Raw genomic sequence first — 27,923 nt, 5'->3', positions numbered from 1 at the left:
AAGGAAATACAAATCAAAACCACAATGAGATATCACCTCACACCAGTCAGAATGGCTAAAATAAACAAGTCAGGAAATGACAGATGCTGGTGAGGATGCGGAGAAAAGGGAACCCTCCTACACTGTTGGTGGGAATGCAAGCTGGTGCAACCACTCTGGAAAACAGCATGGAGGTTCCTCAAAATGTTGAAATTAGAACTACGCTATGACCCAGCAATTGCACTACTGGGTATTTACCCTAAAGATACAAACGTAGTGATCCAAAGGGCCACGTGCACCGGAATATTTATAGCAGCAATGTCCACAATAGCCAAACTATGGAAAGAACCTGATGTCCATCAACAGATGAATGGATCAAGAAGAGGTGGTATATATACACAATGGAATACTATGCACCCATCAAAAGAAATGAAATCTTGCCATTTGCGACAACATGGATGGAACTAGAGCATATCATGCTTAGGGAAATAAGTCAAGCAGAGAAAGACAACTATCATATGATCTCCCTGGTATGAGGAAATGGTGATGCAACATAGGGGCTTAAGTGGGTAGGAGAAGAATAAATGAAACAAGATGGGATTGAGAGGGAGACAAACCATAAGTGACTCTTAATCTCACAAAACAAACTGAAGGTTGCTGGGGGGAGAGGAGTTGGGAGAAGGGGGGTGGGGTTATGGACATTGGCGAGGGTATGTGCTTTGGTGAGTGCTGTGAAGTGTGTAAACCTGGCGATTCACAGACCTGTTCCCCTGGGGATAAAAATATATGTTTATAAAAAATAAAATATTAAAAAAAATACAGTTTAAATGAAACAAGATGGGATTGGGAGGGAGACAAACCATAAATGACTCTTAATCTCACAAAACAAACTGAGGGTTGCTGGGGGGCGGTGGGAAAAAGGGGGTGGGGTTATGGACATTGGGGAGGGTATGTGCTATGGTGAGTGCTGTGAAGTGTGTAAACCTGGCGATCACAGACCTGTACCCCTGAGGATAAAATATATTATATGTTTATAAAAAATTTTAAAAATACAGTTTATAATTAAATTTTTTTACATTTCGTTCTGAATAATAAAAATTTATTTTGGTCATTTTGAATTGCTTTTTAAATATCCAGTGATCATTTTTCTATTAAATATAAATTAAAATTTAGTTCAGGCTTGCTCTGTCATTTATTTATCTATTATTGTGACATTCACTAAACTATATTTAAAAATTTTCATCTTTAATGCATTTTCATGTGAGTCTTTCCTGTTAATCTTTTCCAAAATGCTAGTCTATTATATCCTTTCAATTTTTCCAGATAAGTAACATTGTAATTTTAACAGATTTATTAAGAAATAATTTATATACATAAAGTTCCCCTGTTTACATGGGTTCAGTGGTGTATAATATATATTTACGCAACCATCATCATAACTTAAAATCAGTACTTCATCATCCTCAAAGGAAACATTATTCACTTATTCACTGTCATTGCCAACCATCACTGTGTCCTCTCTCCTAGACTTAGGCAACCACTAATCTATTTTCTCATTTTGATAAATTTGCCAGTTGTGCAAATTTCACACAAATGGAATCATATAACATGTAGTCTCTTATGACTAGCTTAATCAGCAACGGATAGGACAATGAAGTCAGCTCTCTGTCTCAGGACTTACTTTAGGTCAATTGTTCTACCCTGTTTTTCAGATTTTAGCTACTCTGAGCCTATGATAACTCTTGATCAAAATTAGAAGGTATATCTGCATTATTATCTTCTTCTTTTACCAGCTCTTTTATTTCCTCACTTGCAGTGCTCCACTTGATTTCGGAGTAAACAATAGTCTTTCTGTAAGAAACCACTGCAGCAGATTCTCTCCGTTATAGTGTGAGATCTTGTGTAAAATGAATCGCACTGCAAATTGTTTTTGCCTAACCAAATGGACAGACCTTGTGAACTTTGTAACATTGTAATTTTACAATGGACAGACCTTGTACACTTTGGTTCAGTAAAATTCTAAAACCTGTTTACTGTCAATGTACCACAGACACAGACAGCTAGGACCTGAACTAAACATGTGGAAACACAAAACCTTCACCTCTCTCATTAAACAAAAACAAAACAAAAGAAAAGAAAAAAAAAAAAAAAAAACCTCAAGCACAATGCTGTTTGGAGTACCACCACCAAAAAATAGATTACACTGCTAGCCAAGATCATTAGTAAATAATTTGTTAATATATAAATAGGTTCATTTAATGCAAAACAGGCACAGGACCTGTAATACAAATTTTTTCAGTATGGCTTTCAGATAAGGCCACTCTAATAAGTCAGATGTGCATTTTTTTTTCTAATTGCTGATTCTAATTTTTACATATATTATAAATATCATATATATATTTTTTTGCTGCCACTCTAAGATCTTTATATCTTGTATTTTCTATATAAGAAAACCAGATTCAAGTTATTGTATATTGGTTTAATTTCTAGTCACTCTATGAATTTTATTTATTTTTTAATTGATACTCCTTGCATTTTAATGGACATTTTCTTGCCTATAAGCAATAATTCTGTCTTCTCCTTTCCAAAATTATAATTGTTTTAGGACACATATTATAATGCTTTCCAAAGAATGACTATATTCATAATGAGGAAATCCTTATTGTATCTCAAACTTTATTGAAATTCATTAAGTGGTTGTTTTGAGTTACATTATTTTAAAATATTTTTTCTGTTTCAAATTCTTAAAGAACTTTTAATAATAATATTGTTGGACTGCTACAATTTTTCTACTTTAACTTCTGAGGTGATGTATTTTATTAACAGATTTTCTAATATTGAACTACTTTTCAATTTCTTGGCATGAACCCTACTTAGTTTGTTGTGTATTATTCCTTTATCATACTTCTTGATTTCATTTTGTACACACTTAACTTAGGATATCTGTCCATGCATTTATCAGTAAGGCTGGTCTACAACTGTTCTTCTAGACAAAACAAACACTATGGGACACATGACCTTCTGTAACTAGGAAAATACCCAGGATTGTCAATTTTATTAGAATATTTGGGGGGAAGGGAAATGAGAAATTTAACTGTCAAATTAAAATGTAATGTCTTTGTCTGATTGGACTGCTATAACAAAATACCACAAACTGGCTAGCTTATAAGCAACAGAAATTCATTACTCAGTTCTGGAGGCCAGGTACTCCAAGTACTCTTGACTCCATCAAGTCACTGGCATAGCCACCTGGTGAGGACTCTCTTCAGGGTTTATAGTCTGCACTTCCTCACTGTATCCTCACAAAGTGAAAGGCACTAGTGTTCTCTCTCTGGAACCACTGTTATAAGAGTGTTCCTCAAGGCTCTACCTTCCACAGGCCCCAACTACTAACAACATTGCGTAGGGCCTTAAGATTTCAACATATTAATGTAGGGGGTCCACAAACAGACCATAGCAAATACTTTTTTAAACAAACATAGGAAAATTATCAAATAAAAATAGTTGCTTGCATTTGCATTAGAAAACATGAATATGTAAACAAAAAGATAAGTCCTTTGGAATATGTCCTCTGAGGTCTGTAGGCATTCTTACTCATACTGGGAACATAATAGAGAACAATGTAAGAAGCACTAAATCATAGTTCTATATTTTGTACATTTTCAAATTTCAGTATCATTAAGTCTATTTAGAAGTTTCCAGTTCCATAATCTGGAACATTTTACATAGCACTGAAAATGTCTGTTTCATGGACACTTTAGAGAAAGTGCTGATAAATCCAAATAGAAACAGAGGTTTTCAAAGAGATTAGCCTTCTAAAAATGTTTATTATTATTGATTACTGTCATTTTCTATTTTTTTCTTTGAGCAATATTGAGTCAAATTTGCCTTCCTAGGTCATTCGTAATTTCTTAGGCTAAATTTCTTTGGCCAATTTGTCTTAAATTATTATCCAGTTCATTCAGAGCTTTAAATTTATTTATCCAAAACTGTGTATAATAGTCTCAAAACTTTTATCTGATATATATTTGTATTATATTCCCTATATCTTATTTTGGCATTTATTTTCTTCTCATTTTTTTTTGTTTGCCTTTTTTTTATTATTATTTATTTATTTATTTATTTATTTATTTATTTTTAATTTCCAGCATAACAGTATTCATTTCAATTATCATATGGTTTCACTTATTTGTGGAGTATTTTCTTCTCATTTTTATTGGACTTTTCATTGTTGGTTTACTATGTAAGGGTTTGTACTTTTTTCCTTAGGTATCCATTCCTATAAGTAACATCAATTCTGTTTTTCTATTTCCAGTCTTTGATTTCTGTTTTTGTCTTCATTATTTTCTTTCTCTCATTTTTCCCAATTTTTCTTTATTTCTTACATTACTTGTTTTTCCCAACTTTACTGAGATATAATTGACATATAATATTGTATGAATTTAAGGTATATAACTTATTGATTTGAAAAATGTATATATTGCTCTATAATTACCAAAATAAGGTTTGTTAACATATCTGTCACATAACATAATTATATTTGTTGTTTTTGTTGTTGTTATAGTAAGAACACTCAAAATCTAGTCTCATAGAAAATTTCAATTGTTAATATGGTGTTATTAACTAGAGTTACCATGCTATACACTAGATCCCAGAATTTATTTCCCTTATAACTGGAAGCTTATGCCCTTTGATCAACGTCTCCTCTTTTCCCCTATCACCCAGCCCCCAATGACCATCAATTTTACTATTTCTATGAGGTCAGCTTTTTTACATTCCACCTATAAGTTAGATCACACAGTATTTGTCTCTCTTTTTTTGCTTAGCATAATGTCCTCCAAGTTCATTCACATTGTCACAAATGGCAGGATTTTATTCTTTTTTAGAGCAGAATAATATTCATTCTATATATAGACCACAATTCTTTACCTATTCATCTGCTGATGGACACATAGGTGATTTCCATGTATTGGCCACTGTGAACAATGCTGCAACGAACATGAGAGTGCATTTATGTCTGTGAGATAGTGAATTAATTTCTTTTGGATATATACACAGAAGTGGGATTGCTGGATCATACGGTAATTCTATTTTCATTTGGGGAGAAACGCCTATACTGCTTTCCTCAGTACTTGTACCAATTTACATTCCCACCACAGTGCATACGGTTTCCCTATCTAACCATTCCAGTACTTGTTATCTCTTGTCTTTTTGATGATAGCCATTCTAACAGTTGCAATGTAATACCCAAAGTGGTTTTGATGTGCATTTCCCTGATGATTACTGATGTTAAGCAGGCTTTCATGTACCTGTTGGCCATCTGGATGAGTTCTTTGGAAAAATGTCTATTCAGATCCTCTGCCCATTTCTTAACTGTATTGTATAGGGCTTTTGTTTTTTGGTTTTGGTTTTTGCTATTAAGTTGTAAAACTTCTTTATATATTTTGGATATTAACCACTTATCAGATATATGATTTACAAATATTTTTCCATACTGTAAGTACATCTTTTCATTTTTTGATAATTTCCTTTGTTGTGCAGAAGCTTTTTAGTTTGATGTAATCCTGCTTGTTTATTTTTATTTTGGATGCCTATGCTTTTGGTGCCAAATCCAAAAAAATCTTTGCAAGGACGATGTTAAAAAGCTCACCACATATGTTTTCTGTTGGAAGTTTCATAGTTTCAGGTCTTACATATTTAAGTCTTTAATCCATTTTGAGTTAGTTTTTGTGGGGATGTAACATAGTGTTGCAGTTTTATTTTTTTTGCATGTCGCTGTCCAACACCAGTTATTGAAGAGACTATCCTTTCCACAATGTATATTCTTGGCTCCTTTGTTGTAAATTAGTTGACCATACAAGTGTGGGTTTGTTGCTGTTCTCTATTCTGCTTCATTTACATAAACACCATAGTGTTTTGATTACTATAGTTTTGTATTATAGCTTAAAATCACAGGAAGTATGATGTTCACTTCATTCTTTATTCTCCTCAAGATTATTTTGACTATTCAGGGTCTTTCATAGATCTATAAAAATTTTAGAATTTTTTGCTCTATTTCTATAAAAAATGCCATTGAAGTTTTTCATGGAGATTCCCCTGAATCTATAGATTGTTTTGGATAGTATGAACATTTTAACAATATTAATTCTTCCAGTCCATGAGCATAGAATACCTCACCATTTATTTGTGTCTTCTTCAATTTCTTTCATCAATATCTTAACAATTTTCAGTATACAGGTCTTTCACTTCCTTGGTTAAATTAATTCCTAGGTATCTTATTCTTTCTATTGCAAATGTAAATGAGATTTTTAAAAATTTCTCTTTCTGAAACTTCCTTATTAATGTATAGAAATGCAATAGAATTTTGTATATGGGTTCATATCCTGCAATTTTACTGAATTTTATTAATTCTAACAATTTTTGATGGAGTCTGTAGGGGTTTCTACAGATAATATTATGTCTACAAATAGTGACAGTTTTATTTCTTCCTTTGCAATTTGGATGCCTTTATTTATTTTGTTGATTAATTGATCTGGCTAGGACTTCCAATACTTGTTGAATACAAGTAGTGAAAGTGGGCATTTTGGGGGGTATCTCTACTAATTTAATAAAGTAGTAATTGGTGTATCTCCACATTAACTGAAAATACTTTCTATATTAAGCATTGTAGACATACCTCCTTTTATTGTGCTTCACTTTATTATGTTTCACAGATACATTTTTTAACAAATTAAAGTAAACCCTCACTGTTGAGAAAAAAAAAAGATTCCTTTCAAAATATTCCTGCAATATATTACAGTAATGTACAATGTACGATACAATGTAGCTGGTTAACTAAGAACCCTAATGGAGACGTACAATGAGATTAATGTTGTTGTCATGCTGGTTAACACAATATCCATTCTGCAGGCCATAGATCAAGGAGTAATTTCAACTTTTAAGTGTTATTTTAAAAACACATGTCATAAGGCTATAGCTGTCATAGATAGTGATTCATCTGAAAATCTGGATAAAGTAAATTGGAAATCTGGAAAGGATTCACCATTCTAGATGCCATTAAGAACATTTGCAATTCATAGGAAGAGGTCAAAATATCAGTATTAACAGAAGTTGATTCCAACCCTCATGGATGACTCTGAGGGGTTTGAGACTTTAGCAGAGGACTTAACTGCGCATGGGATGGAAACTCTAAGAGAACTAGAATAAGAAGTGGAACCTAACATGTGACTGAATACTGCAATCTCATGATAACACTTTTACAAAAGAGGAGCTGCTGCTTATGGATGAACAGAGCAAGTGGTTTCTTGCAAAGAAATCTACTCCCAGTGAGTGTGCTTTGAAGATTGTTGAAATGACAAAGGATTTAGAATATTACATAAAATTAATTGATTAAGCAGCAATAGTATTTGAAAGGATTGGCTTCAATTTTGAAAGAATTTCTACTGTGGGAAAAGTGCTATCTCACAGCACCATGCCCTACAGATAAATCAGTTGTGGAAGAGTCAATTGATGTGGTAAACTTCATTGTCTTAATTTTTTAAATTGGCATAGCTGCTCCACCCTTCAGCAACCCCTATCCTAATCAGTCAGCAGCCATCAACATTGAGATAAGACCATCTACCAGCAAAAAGATTACAACTTACTAAAAGCTCAGATGATGCCTAGTATTTGTTAGCAATAAAGTATTTTTTAATTAAGGTATATACATTTTTCAGACATAATGCCATCATGTACTTAAAAGACTACACTGGGAAAGCAAAAAATTTATTTGACTCACTTTATTGTCATACTCACTTTATTGAAGTGGTCTGGAGATTGTAGTATCTCCAAAACACACCTGTACTTCCTCCAAAAAATTCACAGAAACACTTTAATTTTTTTCATTCATTTTTTCTTATGTTATATTAGTAATATTTTTAGATAATTTATTCAGCAGCTTCCTCAAAAACATTGTATTATATACATTAAACAGAGATTATTATATGAGAAAACCAAATCTACTACCACATACCCAAAAGAATGTAATATGATTTCAAAATGCTTTGTGGTAAGTTAAGTCTCACATATAAAGAAGCATAGCAGTTTATAATATCCAATACACATATTTATACGGTGTAGTTTATAGTCTTAACAGAAGGGGGAATTATATTCACATAATGTAGGGTACTTAAACAAATATGTCTTTGTTTTTGCGCATTACCCCTCCCAACATTTTTTGTGTTTAAACTTCTCTCTGCTACAAAATGCTACCACATTTTTAAAATTATCTTTTTTTTTTAAGATTTTATTTATTTATTTGATAGAGAGAGATCACAAGTAGGCAGAGAGGCAGGCAGAGAGAGAGAGGAGGAAGCAGGCTCCCTGCTGAGCAGAGAGCCCAATGCGGGACTCGATCCCAGGACCCTGAGATCATGACCTGAGCCGAAGGCAGCAGCTTAACCCACTGAGCCACCCAGGCGCCCCTAAAATTATCTTTTTTAATCAAATAATGTCCTTTTCATCCTGTAAACTTTCCCTCTGAGATGTTATCAAAAGGACTAAGGTTTAAGAGAAATTGAAACCATTTGATTACTGGTAAACTTTAACCACTGAGATCCTCACCCTCTGTTACTAGAAGAAACAGTAATTTACCCAGTTACCCAATAAGTGATCCCAAATTTCTCTGCAAATTAGATCTACTAGGATTTCTTCAGTAACTTTAATGTTCTTCACCTCTTATAAACAAATAATGACTGAGGATACTCTGAATAAGACTTTCTGAGAGAAAAATTTGTAATAGCAATAATGAAGCAGTTTGAAACTATTTCAGAAAGTATTCTTAGCATGTTATTACTTCTTGAATTACAAAACGGATGTAAGTTTAAAATAACAGTATTTTTTAAGTTAAAAAAACCAATGACCTACAGCTTAATCATTTTTGGTCAGGGGGTTGGTAAATACTGAGTTCTATTTCCCTACAGAATACACTATATAAAGCCAAATATCCAGGGTGGTGGAAGAGAAGTGGCCGTATGGAGGAGACACTTTTCCACTCCTAAAACGAGGACTGTAAGTCACATGCGGCAAAGATTCAATGAATGTTGGCTGACTGAACCCAAGGGAAGTAGCATAACCAGCTAAGGAAAGAAAGGCGGGCTACCTTTTCCTTTTCCTTCTTAACCAGTGGGAAACACAACCTGCTTGCCCTAGCCATTTCCATCACCACCAACTCCTAAAAGTGTTCTTAGATAAATATCTGCTGATTTTAAAAATAAAGAGCTGGAGAAGAGTTGAAGGAGGCAAGATTATAAAAGGAATTTTTCATTTCCTCCTTAAAATGTATGTGGGTAAAATGTAGAAATGGAAGAAAATAGATTAATTTTATAAAACTATATGTTGAATTTGTATTTAAAATGCAAATTAAAAAGTTCTAATTACTATCTATTGATGATTCACTGTCAAGTGTATACTGCTTTGCCATTCTTTTTTTTTTTTTTTAAGATTTTATTTTCAAGTAATCTTTATACCCAATGTGGGGCTCAAACTCACCACCCCAAGATCAAGAGATCTACCAACAGAGCCAGCCAGGTGCCCTCTGCACAGCCATTCATAAACAACCTCACATAATCCTCACAATAACTATACAAAGTATTCATTCATTTTACAGATGACAAACTGAAACTCAGAGTTTAAGTTACTTGCTCAAGATCAAAGTCTGACAGGTTCTGAATTCAAATATGTGCTGCTGGTTAACATTTTTTTTGGGGGGGGGTCTTTTATTGAAATAGTAAATTGGTTTTTTTTTTTCTTATGTTAGTCACCTTACTACTCTCTTCATTATGTCACAGCAATAATATCTCATTTACTTAGATTCTATTTAGGTAAACTAAGAAAATCAGAATTTGGAGGAAAAAAGACAGGACTTCCAACTAGAATCAGGAAGCAAAATGTTGTATCAAACTTTTGGGATTTAAAATCATCTTGCTACCTCTTGGTATACTAAAGGGCAGGCATCCCATCTTAATCATCCTTGTATTTACTATAGAGAGTACTCAGTACAGTACTTTGTACATAGTAGATCCACCAAAAATATTTATAAAATTGAATTAGTTGCTTGTGCACATTTACATGTCCTATTAATGTTGTACTAAAGCATTGTCTAACAAGCCTGCCTGATAGTCATGTGACTCCCTACAGAAGCATAATGCGATTTAACATAGTATTTACTATGGATAAGAGCCCAGATTATAAAATTAGCCATCAACTGATAGAAAATAAACTGCAAAAGATATGAGTCTGGTCAAATTATAAACAAATTACAACCAAGAGAGAAGACAACATCACAGGTATGTTTTTACTGTCTTTCGACATTTGTCACATTTTAAATTTCATTTATCAATCTCACTCAACATTCTTTTTGTTTTCACTGATTGTAGAAATATATTTTTCAGTTTCATGTAACTTCCTTTGAACAAGTTTTCTCACCTTGCTAGTATTCTCATTAATTATTTAAACACATTTCCAGTATATATTGGTAAAAAAAAAAAAAAAAACTTTGTTTTTAACACTTTGACAATTATGCATTGATACTTTTTAGTGAAAGAATTTATCCTCTTGTGTGATGTTTTATCCATTTTGTGGTATGTACACATTAGTACTCTTATCTTTTGTTGAAGAATTTTGCTTATCTTATGTTTGTTTTACACAGTAGCTGAAAATGAACTTATTGGGAACTTATAGGTTATCTCGCTGAACTGATGGCAAAATTGAGAGAGAAGCATAAACAAAATAGCAGCAGAAAACACAACTGTGAACTTGTTCCCAAGACAGTCTCCTCAACATGCCACTGTTGACACTAGTTGCTACTACTTCATAGAATATCACTGCCAGCAGACACTGTTGCTATATCCACAAGTAGCATGTTAGAATGTCACCACATGCCACAGCATATAAATCCCAAATTCCCCTGATTTTTATGCATCACTCATTCTAGAATTTTAGACAGAGCATCTTCTTGGACAAGCCTACAGCCAAAAAAAAAAAAAAAAAACCCACATCTGCTTAAAATTTAAAGAATATTTGTGTCCATTATTTTAATTTCAGATAGTCAATACTTAAAGATGAATTTCTTATATGTTTGTTGTAATTATTAACTAAATTTGCACAGGGTTTTACATGAAAAGAGTGGAATCAAGCCTTGAATATCTACTTATATAAGGCTTTTACCTGGGCCAACCCCATCATGACCTATGACAATCTTATACAAATCCCCAAGGTGCACAGCTTCTAGGGAGAAGGTGTCAGTCTGCAACAAATCAAAAGAGTATAGTTATATCTGGACTATAAGAATGATTTTTAATAAGATTATATATTAAGATATACTAAAAATTGATTGGGAAAAGAATCAGGGTCATTCAATAAATCTAAATTATGAAGGTAAAGGTAAAACAATGTTAATTTGCAGAACATAATAAGATTTTTAATATACTCCACTCATTTTTGTTAGCCATATGTCATTATGAAAACATAAATTTGGGGATCCTACAAATTTATGTTTCAAATATTAGCACATATGAAATAATTATAAAATATACCTTTATTTTTCAGTCCTTTGAATACAACCAATACATATCTTCCCTAGGGTGAAGATTTTTAAGCAATGTTTATAGGCCATTGACAAATATAATGTTTCTAAAGTAACTTTAGGATATTGATGAAAAAAATTATTAGAAATTTATAACATCTATTTGAATCCCAATGTGCTGCTACAATAAAAATTATTCATCTTTCTACTCCAAAGGTTTATGTATTCAGAATATGGGTTAAAGTAAGCAGCACAAAGTTCCTTTGATAAAAACTAAGATAATATTATAGGTTAAAATGTAAGGAAAAAATATAAGATGTAGCATATCAGTTGAAAAATAACAAAACAAAAATAACATTTTCATTTATATAGTGACTTACACATTTTGAAATACTTTCATATACATTTTACTTTAGCCTTAGAAGTCACTCAGTGAGAAGAATATTTATTCCACAAAAGGAAGAGTGAGGCACAGAATGAGGATTAGAGATCAGTTCCTCTGATATATCACAAAACTACTTTACAGCCACTTTGTCTTTACATAAGTGGACTATAAAGAATATAAATAACGTATAATGCCATTCATTTAAAAAATATATTGTCTCTCCCTAATACAGATTAATGTGTAACATTATCCTCCCTTTATCTATGACACACATCTGATAGAAAGGAGGAATTTCTGTGCAAACAAAATAATAGCAGAGAAAATTATGTTATAATATTTATGATCATTGATATAGAGAATGCCAAGAAAAATAAAGGAAACATGTAAAGAAAATATCCTGTCATACTCAATTAAAAATTATTTGGGTCATCAAAAAAAAAAAAGCTGAAATAATTTAAATGTAATGATCCTTTTATGCTTTACTCAGTTAAATATAATTAATATTAGTAATAATAAAATGATATTATATATTCAATTTCCACATTTGACAGTGAAAGTTGCTATATACAGCGAATGACATTTAACAATATAAAGGTAGATTTAAAAATCAGACAACAGAGGATGACTTTACTTCAGCAAGATGGTGGACCAGGGAAAACCAAGCCCTCATTCCCCAGTGGAGACACTATTTTAACAATAATATATGGGCTATAATACTTCAGTGCAAATTCTGGACACCAGATGAGAAGCTGCAGTACCTACTTGAATGCATAATAAAAAAGGAACTCCATCAAAAGAGGTAGGGAAGCTTGTGACTTTTTCATGCTCTACTTGACATAGTGTGTTGTAATTGAGAGGAAACTTTCCATATCCTGGATCCTCTTCTGGGACAAAAACAAAGGAGTGGATAATGTACACAAAATTCTGGCTTCTCTGGGAGCTGCTCAAAGAACTGATTTCTCTCTCACTTAACTCAAATACTAATGGCAACAGAGTTTGGAAGCCAATGAAAAGAGAGGGGAGGACTGTGACAAGTCAGAGCTACAGAGATTGTAAAGTATACAGCAGGCAGACAAGGGGTGGAGTTAAGAGAATATGAGCACAGAAGAAGAAACAGGAGCAAGCAGCTTAGGGAAATTAAGACAGTTAAAAGCACATATACAAGCCCAGAGAGGAGTAAATATAGCCAAAAATAGTATGAGAGGCCCTGAAAACTCTAACCAGATTCATTGGTGAGGGTTTCCCCTCTAAATGCAGTCCTTCAAGAGTAGGCAAGATAGTTATTTTTTCAAATGCCAAATCTCAACAAAAGATCACAAGACATATAAAAAGGAAACATAGCTCAATCAAAGGAATAAAATAAATTACAGAAACCAATCATAAAGAAATGAAGATCTCTGAACTTTCTGAGAAATAAATTTAAACTGTCTTAAATATGCTCAGTAAGCTAAAAAATAACACAGAAAGTCAACTGTACAAAAGCAAGAAACTGATGAACAAAATGAGAATATCAACAAAAAGAAAAATAAGAAAGCACCAAATACACTGTATGTCAACTAACAAAATTTAAATTAAAAAATAAAATAATCACCAAATAGAAATTCTGGAGCCCATACATACAATAACTGAATCAACAAGTTTATTAAATGATTTGGGTAACTGACTTGATCAGGCAGAAGGAAAAAAGTAACCTTGAAGATAGACCATTTGAAATCATCATAATGGGAGGAAAAAAATGAAGAAAAGTGAAGAGAACAGAAGAGATTTATGGAATACCACAAGCAGATTGGTATATACATTGTGCGAATCACAGAAGAAGAAAGAGAAAGGGCCAAAGAGCTTATCTGAAGAATTGTCAAAAAAAAAAAAAAATCTAAGAGAAATGGACATACAAATTCAAGATGACCAATTAATAACAAGTCAGGAAATGACAGATGCTGGCAAGGATGCAGAGAAAGGGGAACCCTCCGACCCTGTTGGTGGGAATGCAAGCTGGTAAAACCACTCTGGAAAATAGTATGATGTTTCTCAAAAAGTTGAAAATAGAGCTACCCTACAAACCAGCAATTGCACTACTGGGTATTTACCCTAAAGATACAAACGTAGTGATCTGAAGGGGCACATTCACCCCATGTTTATAGAAGCAATGTCCACAATAGCCAAACTGTGGAAAGAACCTAGATGTCCATCAACAGATGAATCGATAAAGAAGATATGGTATATATATACAAGGAATATTATGCAGCGATCAAAAGAAATGGAATCTTGCCATTTTCAGTGACATGGATGGAACTAGAGGGTATTATGCTTAGTGAAATAAGTCAATTGGGAAAAACAACTATCATATGATCTCCCTGATATGAGGTAGTGGAGATGCAACTTGGAGGGTTTGGGGGGGTAGGAAAAGAGTAAATGAAAAAAGATGGGATTGGAAGGGAGACAAACCATAAGAGGCTCTTAATGTCACAAAACAAACTGAGGGTGGCTGGGGGGAGGGAGGAGGGAGAGGGTGCTGGGATTATGGACATTGGGGAGGGTATGTGCTATGGTGAGTGCTGTGAAGTGTGTAAACCTGGTGATTCACAGACCTGTATCCCTGGGGATAAATATATATTTTATGTCTATAAAAAATTAAAAATTAAAAATTAAATAAATAAATACAAATAAATATAAAGAAGAGCAAACTTAGAAATTTCACACTCCTTAATCTTAATACATACTACAAAATTATAGTAATTAAAACAGCATGGTACTAACATAAAGACAGATATATACACAAATACTCTAGAACAGGGAGCCCAGAAAAAAATAATATGTTTATATTTTTTTCAAACATCTCTGACCAAGGTGTCAAGACCACTTAATAGGGAAAAGAAAGTCTCTTCAATATACTGTTGATAAATCTAGATATCTACATGCAAAAGAATGAAGTTGGACCCTTACCTTATATCATATACAAAATTAACTCAAAATGGATTAAAAATATAAACAGAAAAATCAAAACGAAAAACTCTTAGAAAAAAAATAGGGAGAAAGCTTGGGAACACTGGATTTAGCAATGATTTCTTAGATATGATACCAAAAATATAGAAAAAGTAAAAAGCAAAATAGACAAAGGAGACTACATGAATTAAAATCTTCTGAGCATCAAAGGATACAAATAAAAGAATAAAAAGACAAATTCCAGAATGGAAGAAAATATTTACAATTCATATTTGTGATAAGAGATTTATCCAGAGTACATGAAGAACTCCTTGGGGTACCTAAGTGGCTCAGTCGTGAAGCACCTTGCCTTCAGCTCGGGTCGTGATCCCAGGGTCCAGGGATCAAACTCCACATTGGGCTCTGTTCTCTGTGGAAAGCCTGCTTCTCCCTCTCCCACTCCCCCTGATTGTGTTCCTGTTCTTGCTGTCTCTCTCTCTGTGTCAAACAAATAAAATCTTTAAAAAAGGAAAAAGAACTACAACTCAACAAGAAATAGACAAATGTCTAAATTTTAAAACAGCCAAGGACTTGAATAAACATTTCTGCAAATATGATACACAAATGATGTGAAAGTAACATTTAACAGTAGAGAGAAGCAAATCAAAACCATGATGAGACAACACCTCACATCCATTAGGATGGTTACTACATAAAAAAATTTAAATTTAGAAGCAAAAAAATAAGTGTTAGCAAGGATGTGAAGAAACTGGAACCCTTGTGCATTGTTGGTGAGACTGTAAAATGGTGCATTTACTGTGAAAACACTATGCCAATTCCTCAAAAAATTAAAAATAGAAGTTCCATATAATCCAGCTGTCCTGCATATATTCAAAAGTATTGAATGAACAGTACCAAAGGGATATTTGCACACATATTACATTAATTTTAATAGGCAAGAGTTTGACAACCAAAATTTCCATCGATGTATGAATCGATTAAAAAATGTAGTATATGTGTACAATAAAATACTATCCAGCTTTAAAAAGGAAGGAAATCCTATCACACTGTACAGCATGGATGAATATTGAAGACATTATGCTAAGTGGAATAAGCCAGTCACAAAAAGACAATTATTATATGATTCCAATTATATGAGATATCTGAAGTAGTCAAATTTATAGAAACAGAAAGTAAAATGTGATTGACAAGGGCTGAGGAGAGGGATAAATACGCAGTTCTTTAATCAGTACAGAATTTCAGTTTTGTAGGATGAAATATGTCTAGATTACTGTGAATATACTTAACACTAGGGAACTTAAAAACACTTAAACATAATTATGACTTTAGTAAAGTTTTATTTTATTGTTTTACCACAGTTTTAAAAAATCAAACAAAGGATTTTGTCACTTACTTGTCCTCTTAAAAAACTGAAGGAGTTCTTTGATCGAAATAGTTGTCTAGATCCTGAATCTCCCTTTTCCCCATAGATAGAAATGTACACACTTGCTCCTGTTCCAGCATTCCAACGCTCACCTGTTGCCACATGCACTTCGTATACTGTCACTGACAACGAAAGAAAAATAATTTTTATATGCCAAGAATTACTCTTATGGTAGAAAAATTACTTATACCTAATCAAGAGTTCCAGTTTCAGTAAAATGTAGTAACACATTCTACCCAACTAGAAAATTTTGATAAAATACATGGTACAGCTAACAGAAAGATGCTGAAGAGTAAACCCTGGATTGGGAAAGAAGACCAGATTTTGAGGTACCAACAAGTGATACTGTCTTTTTTTTTTTGTCCCCTGCTATTTCCCACCCTGAACTCAGTTCACCAGAAAGCTGGAAATAGGCACTGAAGCTTAGACAGAGGCAGCTCAGGAGACCTCTTCCTCAGGTTTAAGAACCAGGAAAGAAAATTCCTAACACATAGGGATAGTACAGATACTGTACCGTTCTTTGTTTGTTGTTTATTTGTTTGTTTGTTTTTGGCCTTTCATTTCTCCATTCTCTCACATCTCAGTGCCTATGCACAGAAGCAAACAGGAACCAACACTCTGAGGGAGAACTTCTGCCTCTGTTCACAGGATCTGGGATTCAGTAGGGTGGGGCCAATATCAATTGCTTTCTTTGCTCTCTCTGTTCTATCACTACTTAGCCCTGGACATTGGAAGACCACAGTAATGTACAGCAAAGCAGGTAAACTAAAGCATCAGCTAACCCATCAAAAGGCCAAAAATGGAGCCAGGGAACTGGAAAGTATGAAAGAGGTTCATAGAGGGAAGAAAGGCAAACACAGAAAGCTCTTTATTAACTCCTGGGCTCATCCCTAAACTAAGGATGTGTGAATAACAAAGACTCTGAGATCTAAGCCAACAGATAAACCTTCATGTAGGCCCTAGATTCACTAATGAATAGTACATAGGTGGGACAGATCTGAATAGCGCTGCCAAGTCTTTTAAAACTAAACTGGCATTGGAACCACAGCCTGAAACTAACCAGTGGTCAACTACCTGTTCAAACAAAAATATAAACATTCTCCATAGGATTTAAATAACATCCAGTCTCAAATAATAATATGTAAAATATCCAGGATATAATTCAAAATGATTCTGTATATGAAGAACTGGAAAAATTTCAAATCATATGGGAGAAGACAATAACAAAAGATATCAACTTCAAAATGATACCAAGTATTGGAATTATCTGACAAAATCTTTACAACAACTATGACACAAATGGTACTGTAACAATCATGAACACTTTCAAAACGGACAGAAATACAGAAAGTATCAATAAAAGAAAACTTAAAAAAGGAACAAATGGAAATCGTAGACCTCAACAAACACCATAAGCAAATTTTAAAACTTACTGAATAGGGTCAAGAGAATGAGGAGGACATAAGACAACATTAGTGAACTTGAAAAGAGAGTAAATAGAAATTATGTAAGTTAACAAAAGAGAAAAAATATCCCTAAATTTTAAATATTAAAATATTTTAAATTTTAAATTTTAAAAATTTAAAATATAGAAGATATTTTGTTTTAAATATAAAAATACTTTCATTTTATTTTCATTCAGGGCATACCCTGATCCCCAAACCAGGCAAAGACCCCACCAAAAAGGAGAATTTCAGACCAATATCCTGATGAATATGGATGCCAAGATTCTCAACAAGATTCTAGCTAATCCAGAATCCAAAAGTATATTAAAAAGATTGTCCACCATGACCAGATAGGATTGATCCATGGGATGCAAGCATGGTTCAACATTTTCAAATCAATCAATATGACAGAACAAATTGATAAGAGGTTAGAAAAACCACATGGTCCTCTCGATGAAGAAAAAGCAATTGACAAGAACCACATGGTCCTCTCAATTGATGCAGAAAAAGCATTTGACAAAATCCAGCATCTGTTCCTGATTAAAACCCTTCAAAATATAGGGATAGAGGGAACATTCCTCAACTTCATAAAATCTACCCATGAAAAACCCACAGCAAATATCATCCTCAATGGGGAAAAGCTGACAGCCTTCCCATTGATGTCAGGAACACGACAAGGATGCCCACTCTCACCACTGTTGTTCAACATAGTACTAAAAGTCCTAGTAACAGCAATCAAACAACAAAAAGAAATAAAACATAATCAGATTAGCAATGAAGAAGTCAAACTCTCTCTCTCTTTGCAGATGACATGATACTTTATATGGAAAACCTAAAAGACTCCACCCTAAACTACTAGAACTCATAAAACAATTCAGTAATGTGGCAGGATATAAAATCAATGTACAGAAATCAGTTGCTTTCTCACACACAAATAATGAAAATACAGAAAAGGAAATTAGGGAATTGATTCCGTTTACTACAGCACCAAGAACCATAAGATACCTGGGAATAAACCTAGCCAGAGAGATAAAGGACGTCTTTGTAGCTGAAGAATTACAGAACTCATGAAAGAAATTAAAGACACAAAAAGATAGAAGACAATTCCATGCTCATGGGTCTGGAGAATAAATATTTTAAAATGTCTATACTGCCCAGAGCAATCTACACTTTCAATGCCATCCCAGTCAAAATTCCACGGACATTTTTCAAAGTGCTAGAACAAACATTCCTAAAATTTGTATGGAACCAGAAAAGACTTTGAATTGCTAAGGAAATTTTGAAAAATCTGGGACATCACGTTGCCTGATTTCAAGCTTTACTACAAAGCTGTGATCACCAGGACAGCATAGTACAGGCACAAAAATAGACATATAGACCAGTAGAACAGAACAGAGAGTCCACATATGGACTCTCAGCTCTACAGGAAAATAATCTTTGACAAAGCAAGAAAAAATATTCAGTGGAAAAAAGACAGTCTCTTCAATAAATGGTACTGGAAAAATTGGGCAGTTATGTGTAGAAGAATGAAACTCAACCATTCTCTTACACCATACACAAAGATAAACTTGAAATAGATAAAAGACCTCAACGTGAGGCAGGAATCTGTCAAAATCCCAGAGAAGAACACAGACAGTAACCTCTTTGACATCAGCCACAGCAACTTCTTTCATGATATGTCTCCAAAGGCAAAAGAAACAAAAGAAAAAATAAACTGTTGGGGCTTCATCAAGATCAAAAGCTATACCACAGCAAAGGAAACAGTCAACAAAACAAAGAGGCAACCCACGGAATAGGAGAAGATATTTACAAATGACACTATAGACCAAGGGCTGGTATCCAAGATCTATAAAGAACTTCTCAAACTCCACACCCAAAAAACAGATGATCACATCAGAAAATGGGCAAAAGACATGAATAGACATTTCTCCAAAGAAGACATACAAATGGCTAACAAACACATAAGAAAATGTTCATCATCATTAGCAATCAGGGAGATTCAAACCAAAACCACATTGAGATACCACTTTATACAAGTAGAATTGCAAAAATTAACAAGACAGTAAACATCATATGTTGGAGAAGGTATGGAGAAAGGGGAACCCTCTTACACTGTTGGTGGTAATGCAAGTTGGTGCAACCACTTTGGAAAACAGTGTGGAAATTCCTCAAAAAATCAAAATAGAGCTACCCTATGACCCTGGAATTGCACTACTGGGTATTTACCCCAAAGATACAGATGTAATGAAAAGAAGGGCCATCTGTACCCCAATGTTCATAGCAGCAATGGCCACAGTCACCAAACTGTGGAAAGAACCAAGATGCCCTTCAACGGACGAATGGATAAAGAAGATATGGTCCATATATACAATGGAGTATTGTGCTTCCAGCAGAAAGGATGAATACCTAACTTTTATATCAACATGGATAGGACTAGAAGAGATTATGCTGAATAAAATAAGTCCAGCAGAGGAAGTCAAGTATCATATGGTTTCACTTGGTTTCACTTACTTGTAGAGCTTAAGGAATAACATGGAGGACATTGGAAGATGGAGAGGAGAAGCGATATGGGGAAAATTGGAGGGGGAGATAAATCATGAGAGACTGAACTCTGAGTAAAAAACTGAGGGGTTTGGAGGGGAGGGGAATGGGGGGTTGGGTGAGCCTGGTGGTGGGTATTATGGAGGGCATGTATTGCATGGATCACTGGGTGTGGTCCATAAACAATGAATTTTGGAACACTGAAAAGAAATAAAATAAAATAAAATGGAAAAAAATAAATAAAATTTTTAAAATAGCTATTCCTCTCACATAGGAGCAGCCAATTATATAAAGGAATTAATAACAAAATCAAAGAAACACATAAAAATAATACAATAATAATACAGGACTTTAAGAGCCCCTCACTAAAATGGATTGATCATCTAAGCAAAAGATCAACAAGGAATAAAGGTCTTAAATGACACACCGGACCAGATGGACATCACAGATATATTTAGGACATTCCATCCTAAAGCAACAGAATACACATTCTTCTCTAGTGCACATGGAACATTCTCCAGAATAGATCACATCCTGGGTCATAAGTCAGGTCTCAACCTGTACCAAAAGATTAGGATCATTTCCTGCATATTTTCAGACCAAAATGATCTGAAACTAGAATTCAATCACAAGAGGAAAGTTGGAAAGAACTCAAATACATGGAGGTTAAAGAGCATCCTATTAAAGAATGAATGGGTCAACCAGGAAATTAAAGAATTTTAAAAATTCATGGAAACAAATGATAAAGAAAACACAACGGTTCAAAATCTTTGGGACACAGCAAAGGCAGTCCTGAGAGAAAAGCATATAGTGATACAAGCCTTTCTCAAGAAACAAGAAAGGTCTCAAGTATGCAACCTAACCCTTCACCTAAAGAAGCTAAAGAAAGAACAGCAAAGAAAGCCTAAATCCAGCAGAAGAAGAGAAATAATAAATATCAGAGCAGAAATCAATGAAATAGAAACCAAAAGAAAAGTAGAACAGATCAACGAAACTAGGAGCTTGCTCTTTGAAAGAATTAATAAGATTGATAAGCCCCTGGCCAGACTTATCAAAAAGAAAAGAGAAAGGACCCAAATTGATAAAATCATGAATGAACAAGAAGAGATCACAACCAACACCAAAGAAATACAAACAATTATAAAAACATATTATAAGCAACTATATGCCAGTAAATTTGACAATCTGGAAAAAATGGATGCATTCATAGAGACATATAAACTACCAAAACTGAACCAGAAATAAATAGAAAACCTGAACAGACCCATAGCCAGTACAGAAATTGAAGCAGTCATCAAAAATCTCCCAACAAATAAGAGCCCAGGGCCAAAAGGCTTCCCATGGAATTCTACCAAACATTTAAAGAAGAATTAATACCTATTATCCTGAAACTGTTCCAAAAATAGAAATGGAAGGAAAACTTCCAAACTCATTTTATGAGGCCAGAATTACCTTGATCCCAAAACCAGACAAAGACCCCAAACAAAAAGGAATATTACAGACCAATATCCTTAATGAACATGGATGCAAAAATTCTCACCATAATACTAGCCAATAGGATCCAACAGTACATTAAAAGGATTATTTGCTACAACCTAGTGGGATTTATTCCTGGGCTGCAAGGTGGGTTCAACTTCTGCAAATCAATTGATGTGATACAACACATTAATAAAAGAAAGAACGAGAACCATATGAGTCTCTCAATAGATGCTTAAAAAGCATTTGACGAAGTACAACATCCTTTCTTAATCAAAACTCTTCAAAATGTAGGGATAGAGGGTACATACCTCAATATCATAAAAACCATCCATGAAAAACCCACAGCAAGTATCATTCTCAATGGGGAAAACCTGAGAGCTTTCCCCTAAGGTCAGGAACATGACAGGGCTGTCCACTATCACCACTGCTATTCAACATAGTACTAGAAGTCCTAGCCTCAGCAATCAGACAAAAAAAAGAAATAAAAGGCATCTGAATAGGCAAAAAAGAAGCCAAACTCTCACTCTTTGCAGAAGAGATGATACTTGATGTGGAATACCCAAAAGACTCCACTCCAAAACTCCTAGAACTCATACAGGAATTCAATAAAGTGTCAGGATATAAAATCAATGCACAAAAATCAGTTGCATTTCTATACACCAATGGCAAGACAGAAAAAAGATAAATTAAGGAGTTGATCCCATTTACCATTGCACCCAAAACCATAAGATACCTAGGAATAAAGTAACCAAAGATGCAAAGAATCTGTACTCAGAAAACCATAAAGTACTCATGAAAGAAATTGAGGAAGACACAAAGAAATGGAAATACATTCCATGCTCATGGACTTGAAGAACAAATATTGTGAAAATGTCTATGATACCTAAAGCAATCTACATATTTAACACAATCCCTATCAAAATACCATCCATTTTTTTCAAAGAAATGGAACAAATAACCCTAAAATTTATATGGAACCAGAAAAGACCCCAAATAGCCAGAGGAATGTTGAAGTTGGTGGCATCACAATTCCAGACTTCAAGCTCTATTACAAAGCTGTAATCATCAAGACAGAACGGTCCTGGCACAAAACAGACATACAGATCAATGGAACAGAATAAAGAGCCCAGAAATAGACCTTCAACTCTGTGTTCAACTAATCTCAACAAAGCAGGAAAAAATGTCCAATGAAAAAAAGACAGTCTCTTCAACAAATGGTGTTGGGAAAATTGGACAGCCATATGCAGAAGAATGAAACTGGACCTTTTCCTTATACTGCACACGAAAAACAGATTCAAAATGAATGAATGACCTCAGTGTGAGACAGGAATCCATCAAAATCCTTGAGGAGAACACAGGCAGCCACTTCTTTAACCTCAGCCGCAGCAATTTCTTCCTAGAAACATCACCAAAGGCAAGAAAAGCAAGGGCAAAAATGAACTATTGGGACTTCATCAAGATCAAAGGCTTTTGCACAGCAAAGGAAACAGTCAACAAAACCAAAAGACAACTGGCAGAATGGGAGAAGAGATTCACAGATGACATAGCACATAAAGGGCTAGTATCCAAAATCTATACAGAACTTATCAAACTCAACACCCAAAGAACAAATACTCCAATCAAGAAAGGGGCAGAAGACATGAACAGACATTTCTGCAAAGAGGACATGAAGATGTCCAACGGACACATGAAAAAGTGCTCCACATCACTTGGCCTCAGGGAAATACAAATCAAAACCACAATGGGATACCACCTCACACCAGTCAGAATGGCTAAAATTAACAAGTCAGAAAATGACAAATGTTGGCAAGGATGTGGAGAAAGGGGAACCTTCCTACACTGTTTGTTGGTGGGAATGCAATCTGGTACAGCCACTCTGGAAAACAGTATGGAGGTTCCTCAAAAAGTTGAAAACAGACCAATCCTATGCCCCAGCAATCACACTAAAGGGTATTTAACCTAAAGATACAAATGTATTGATCCACAGGGGCATGTGCACTCAAATGTTTGTAGCTGCAATGTCCACAATAGCCAAGCTTTGGAAAGAGCTAGATGTTCATCAACATATGAGTGGATAAAGAAGATGTGGTGTATATATACACAATGGAATACTAGGCAACCATCAAAAGAAATGAAATCTTGCCATTTTGCAATGATGTGGATGGAACCAGAAGATACTATGCTGAGAAATATAAGCCAATCAGAGAAAGAAAATTGTCATAGGACCTCCCTGATATGAGGAATTTGAGAGGCAGGGCAGGGGTTGTGGGGGGTAGGGAAGGGAAAAATGAAACATGATGGGATCAGGAGGGGGGGAACCTTAAGAGACTCTTAATCTCAGGAAACAAACTGAGGGTTGCTGGGGAGGTGGAGGTTTAGGGATAGGGTGTCTGGGTTATAGATATTGAGGAGGGTATGTGCTATGGTGAGTGCTATGAAATGTGTAAGCCTGATGATTCACAGACCTGTACTCCTGGGACAAATAATACATTACATGTTAATTAAGGGGGAAAAAAGAAGGAAATTCTGTTACATAGTACAACATGGATGAATCACAAGAATATTAGCTAAGTGAAATAAGCTAATCACAATAAGGTAAATATTATATGATTCTGCTCATGATTCTAAAGTATAATCATAGAAGATAAAAAGTAGAAAGCTGATTGCCAAATCCTAAGTGAATGAAGGAGAGGGAATTTCTGTTTAAGGACTATAGAATTCCATCTCTGGTTCCAGTTCCACATGTAAGATGCTTCAAATGTACCACTCCATCCTAACAATTAAAAGCTGAACAGACTGAAAAATTGACAACTCTTCTTGAATCCATAAAAGATATAAGGACACAGAGAAAACTACAGCCCCCAAGATTGGAGAGACAGATGGGCAAACAAGGAATCACAACTTAGATGATAGCAGAGACTCACAAACAGAAACTGCCATGGAGGGATACCTGGGTGGCTCAGTGGCATCTCACTCTTGGTTTCAGCTCAGGTCATGATCTCTGGGTTGGGATAGAGCCTGCACTGGGCTCTGTGCTTAGTACAGAGTTCACTTCAATTATTTCTCCCTACCTCTCTGCCTCTTCCCACTCATGCTTTCTCTAAAATAAACAAAACCTAAAAAGGAAAGGGAGAGAGGGAGGGAGAAAGTAAGTAAGTAAGTTAGAAAAGAAACTACCATGAGAACCACTGCTGGCACTGGAAATTCTGAGCTGTAATTAACAAACTGTTGGAAGTTCATTGCAGTCTGAGAGTTAAAAATTCTGTGAGGAGTTCTTAATCATAGGAGTTCTCAATCATAGGAGCCACCTGCACTTTTTTGAGTTTTGCCTTCAGGAGCTTACCTATGTTCTCACAATAAATATGGGAGAAAATTTTCTTCCTACTCTGGCAAAGGAAGGGCAAAGGGAAGTGTTTTAAAATACACTAGAGCACTATGTTCTTCTTGATAAGACCTGCTCTCAGGAGGTCGGATCCTAACCTCCTAATACCTAGCGTATTAAGGGAGCCTAACTAACCACAGGGAAGGAAAATGCCCAACTCTAGCCAGCTCTAGCCATCCTTTCCCACCTAAGAGGGAAGGAAAAAAAACTGAGAAATACTTATGAAGTTCACAGTACAAAGGCAGAGAATCATTAAAAGACTGAAACCTAATTATAGGACTACAAAACCCTTCCTTCCCTCATGCCTCACCATTGTATTACTAAAAGCCTATTGAGTATATTTTTATCCTTTCGTCTGGTACATCATGTCCAGCTATGAAGAAAAAATTATAAGGCATATTAAAAGGCAAAAAAAACACAATTCAAAGAGAAAGAGCAAGCATTAGAAGCAGACATGGCGGGACAGTTGAAATCAGACTGGAAATTTAAAATAACTATGATTAATATCCTAAAGACTCTAATAGATTACATAGGTAATGTGCAAGAACAAGCAGAAAGATGGGATTCCTAAGAAAGAACCAAAAAGAAATGCTAAAAATAAAGACACTGTAACAGGGGAACCTGAGAGGCTCAGTCAGTTAAGTGTATAACACTTGGTTTTGGCTTAGGTCATGATCCCATGGGTTCTAGAATCAAGTCCCACATTGGGTTCTGCACTCAGTGGGGAGTCACCTTGAAGATTCTTTCATTCTGCCTCTCCCCTCACTTACGACACACAGGCACACACTCTCTCTGTCAAATAAATAAATAAAATCTTTAAAAATTTAAAAAATTTAAAAAATTATAACAAAAGCAAAGAATGCCTTTGATGGACTTATTAGTAGATGCTACACTGATGATAAAGAATCTCTGAGCTATCAAAGAGATATCAATAGAACCCTCCAAAGCTGAAAAGCAAAGAGAAGAAGACTGAAAAACAAGGACTCTGGGACAGCTACAAAAGGTGTAACATACACATAATGGGAATACCATGAGAAAAAAGAAAGAAAGGAACAAAAGAAATATTTGAAATAATAATGACTAAAAATTACCCCAAATTAATGTCAGACATCAAACCAAAGATCCAGGAAGCTTAGAGAACACCAAGAAAGGTAAGTGCCAAAATAAAAAAATTTTAAATGCCTGTTTAGGTATATCATTTTCAAACTATAAGAAAACAAAAATAAAAGAAAAAAATCCTGAAGAAATAAAGAGAAAAAAGAAAACTATTTATAAAGAAATGAAGATAAAAATTACATCTGACTTCTCAGCAACATGCAAGCAAGAAAGAGTAAAGTGAAATATTAAAAGTAGGGAGAGAAAAAACACCAAAGCAGATTATGTACCCTAGATTTCATTATGAAATTATCTATCAAAAGTGAAGGAGAAATACAAACTTTCTCAAACAAACAAAAATTGAGAAAATTTTTGTTGCCAGTAGACCTGCCTTATAGGAATTATTAGAAGTTCTTACAATAGGAGGGGCAATATGACAGAGAAGTAGGAGCCCCTGTTGCAACTGGTCCCCTAAAGGGAGCTAAATACCTATCAGAACATTCTGAACACCCATAAAATCAGCCTAAGATATAAGATTATACACTTCTGGATCTCAGTGGGAGCAGAGACAGCAGTGGAGAAGTAAAGCGGAGTGGGAACACTTGGACTGATATCAGAGGATAAAAAGAAGGGGGAGGAGCCACCTGAGGTGACCGATTAGAAAGTAATACCACAGTTTGAAAGTGCCTTGTAATTGGGCACAAGCATTAACTTGGAGTCCAGTTTAAAGCACTCATATAAAAAAAATAATAATAAAAAAAATAAAAATCTTAAGGGGAAACTGGTAGAATCAGGTGGTCATGGGCATGGGCCTAAGCCCACAGTCACAAAATGGTCACCGCTGGTGACCACCCATCCCAGAGAGAGCTGGGTAGGGCCTCCAGTCCATTGTCTCTGAGCCCGTGGCTTTCCACAGCTTGTACCACCGCTTAAGCTGGGCACACTCTCTCTGGCACCAGAGAGAGCCAGGTGTGGGGGCCGGCTCACAGTCTCTGGACCTGCAGCCTTCTACAACCTGTGGGGCCGCAGGTTCTGAGCGTGCCCAGCCCAGGACTGAGAGAACCCGAGCTGACTCGGGTTGTGTTCCCTGGGTCGCCACCTTCTGTGGCCTGCAAACCTCAGGTCTGAGCACACCCAGTGTGGGCGTGGACCCCAGACAGCAGTCCCAGCAACGGCAGTCACCCAGGTTTGGGCTCACTTGGACCAGACCAATATCGCTAGCAGTTTTAGTGGCATGGAGGTACAGAGCCCAGCAGGGGCCTTGAGGGACCACTGAGACAGTGGCTGGGGGTGCACACCACCTTGGGAGATTGCGGTGTTCAGTGGACTTTGCGGAGGGGGAGTCTGTGTGTTCTGGACCACTCAGAGGGGAGCAGACTGAGGCTTCACTCTGAGGCAGAGGTATGGGTGCAGACAGTTTGCTTTCTGCCAAACCTCCTAAAAGCCACAAAATGCCACCAAAGAACAAAAACCCCCAGAGAACAAAAGCCTGAAAAACTGGTTTTCATAGAGCCAAGCTCCTTGATAAGGGGCAGGGCAACTCAGCCCAAGTAGAACTGACTGAAAAACAATGTGGCAGTCCCCTCCCCCAGAAGAAAAGCCAAAAGAACAAAAAGAAAACCACCACAGGGTCCCCATAAAACTCTAAAACCCCAACATCAGGGGAAAAGAACATATTGAGCTCCCAA

At 35.2% G+C, this 27,923-nt stretch overlaps 1 protein-coding gene across 1 annotated transcript in view; it reads right to left on the bottom strand.

Moving 5' to 3' along the window:
• RP1 (RP1 axonemal microtubule associated) overlaps positions 1 to 27,923 on the bottom strand; it is a 357,923-nt gene that overhangs the window by 199,829 nt on the left and 130,171 nt on the right. Inside the window, exons 7-8 of the mRNA XM_032316308.1 lie at positions 16,264 to 16,415; positions 11,185 to 11,263 (exon numbers count right to left, since the gene is read on the bottom strand). Of these exons, the coding sequence (XP_032172199.1) occupies positions 11,185 to 11,263; positions 16,264 to 16,415 (231 nt within the window). The remainder of the gene's footprint in view (positions 1 to 11,184; positions 11,264 to 16,263; positions 16,416 to 27,923) is intronic.

This window comes from Mustela erminea, chromosome 16 (genome assembly GCF_009829155.1).
Source record: "Mustela erminea isolate mMusErm1 chromosome 16, mMusErm1.Pri, whole genome shotgun sequence".
Taxonomy (NCBI): Eukaryota; Metazoa; Chordata; class Mammalia; order Carnivora; family Mustelidae; genus Mustela; species Mustela erminea.
The sequence above is the reverse complement of the archived record's forward strand: the minus strand, read 5'-3'. Positions and strand labels throughout refer to the sequence as shown.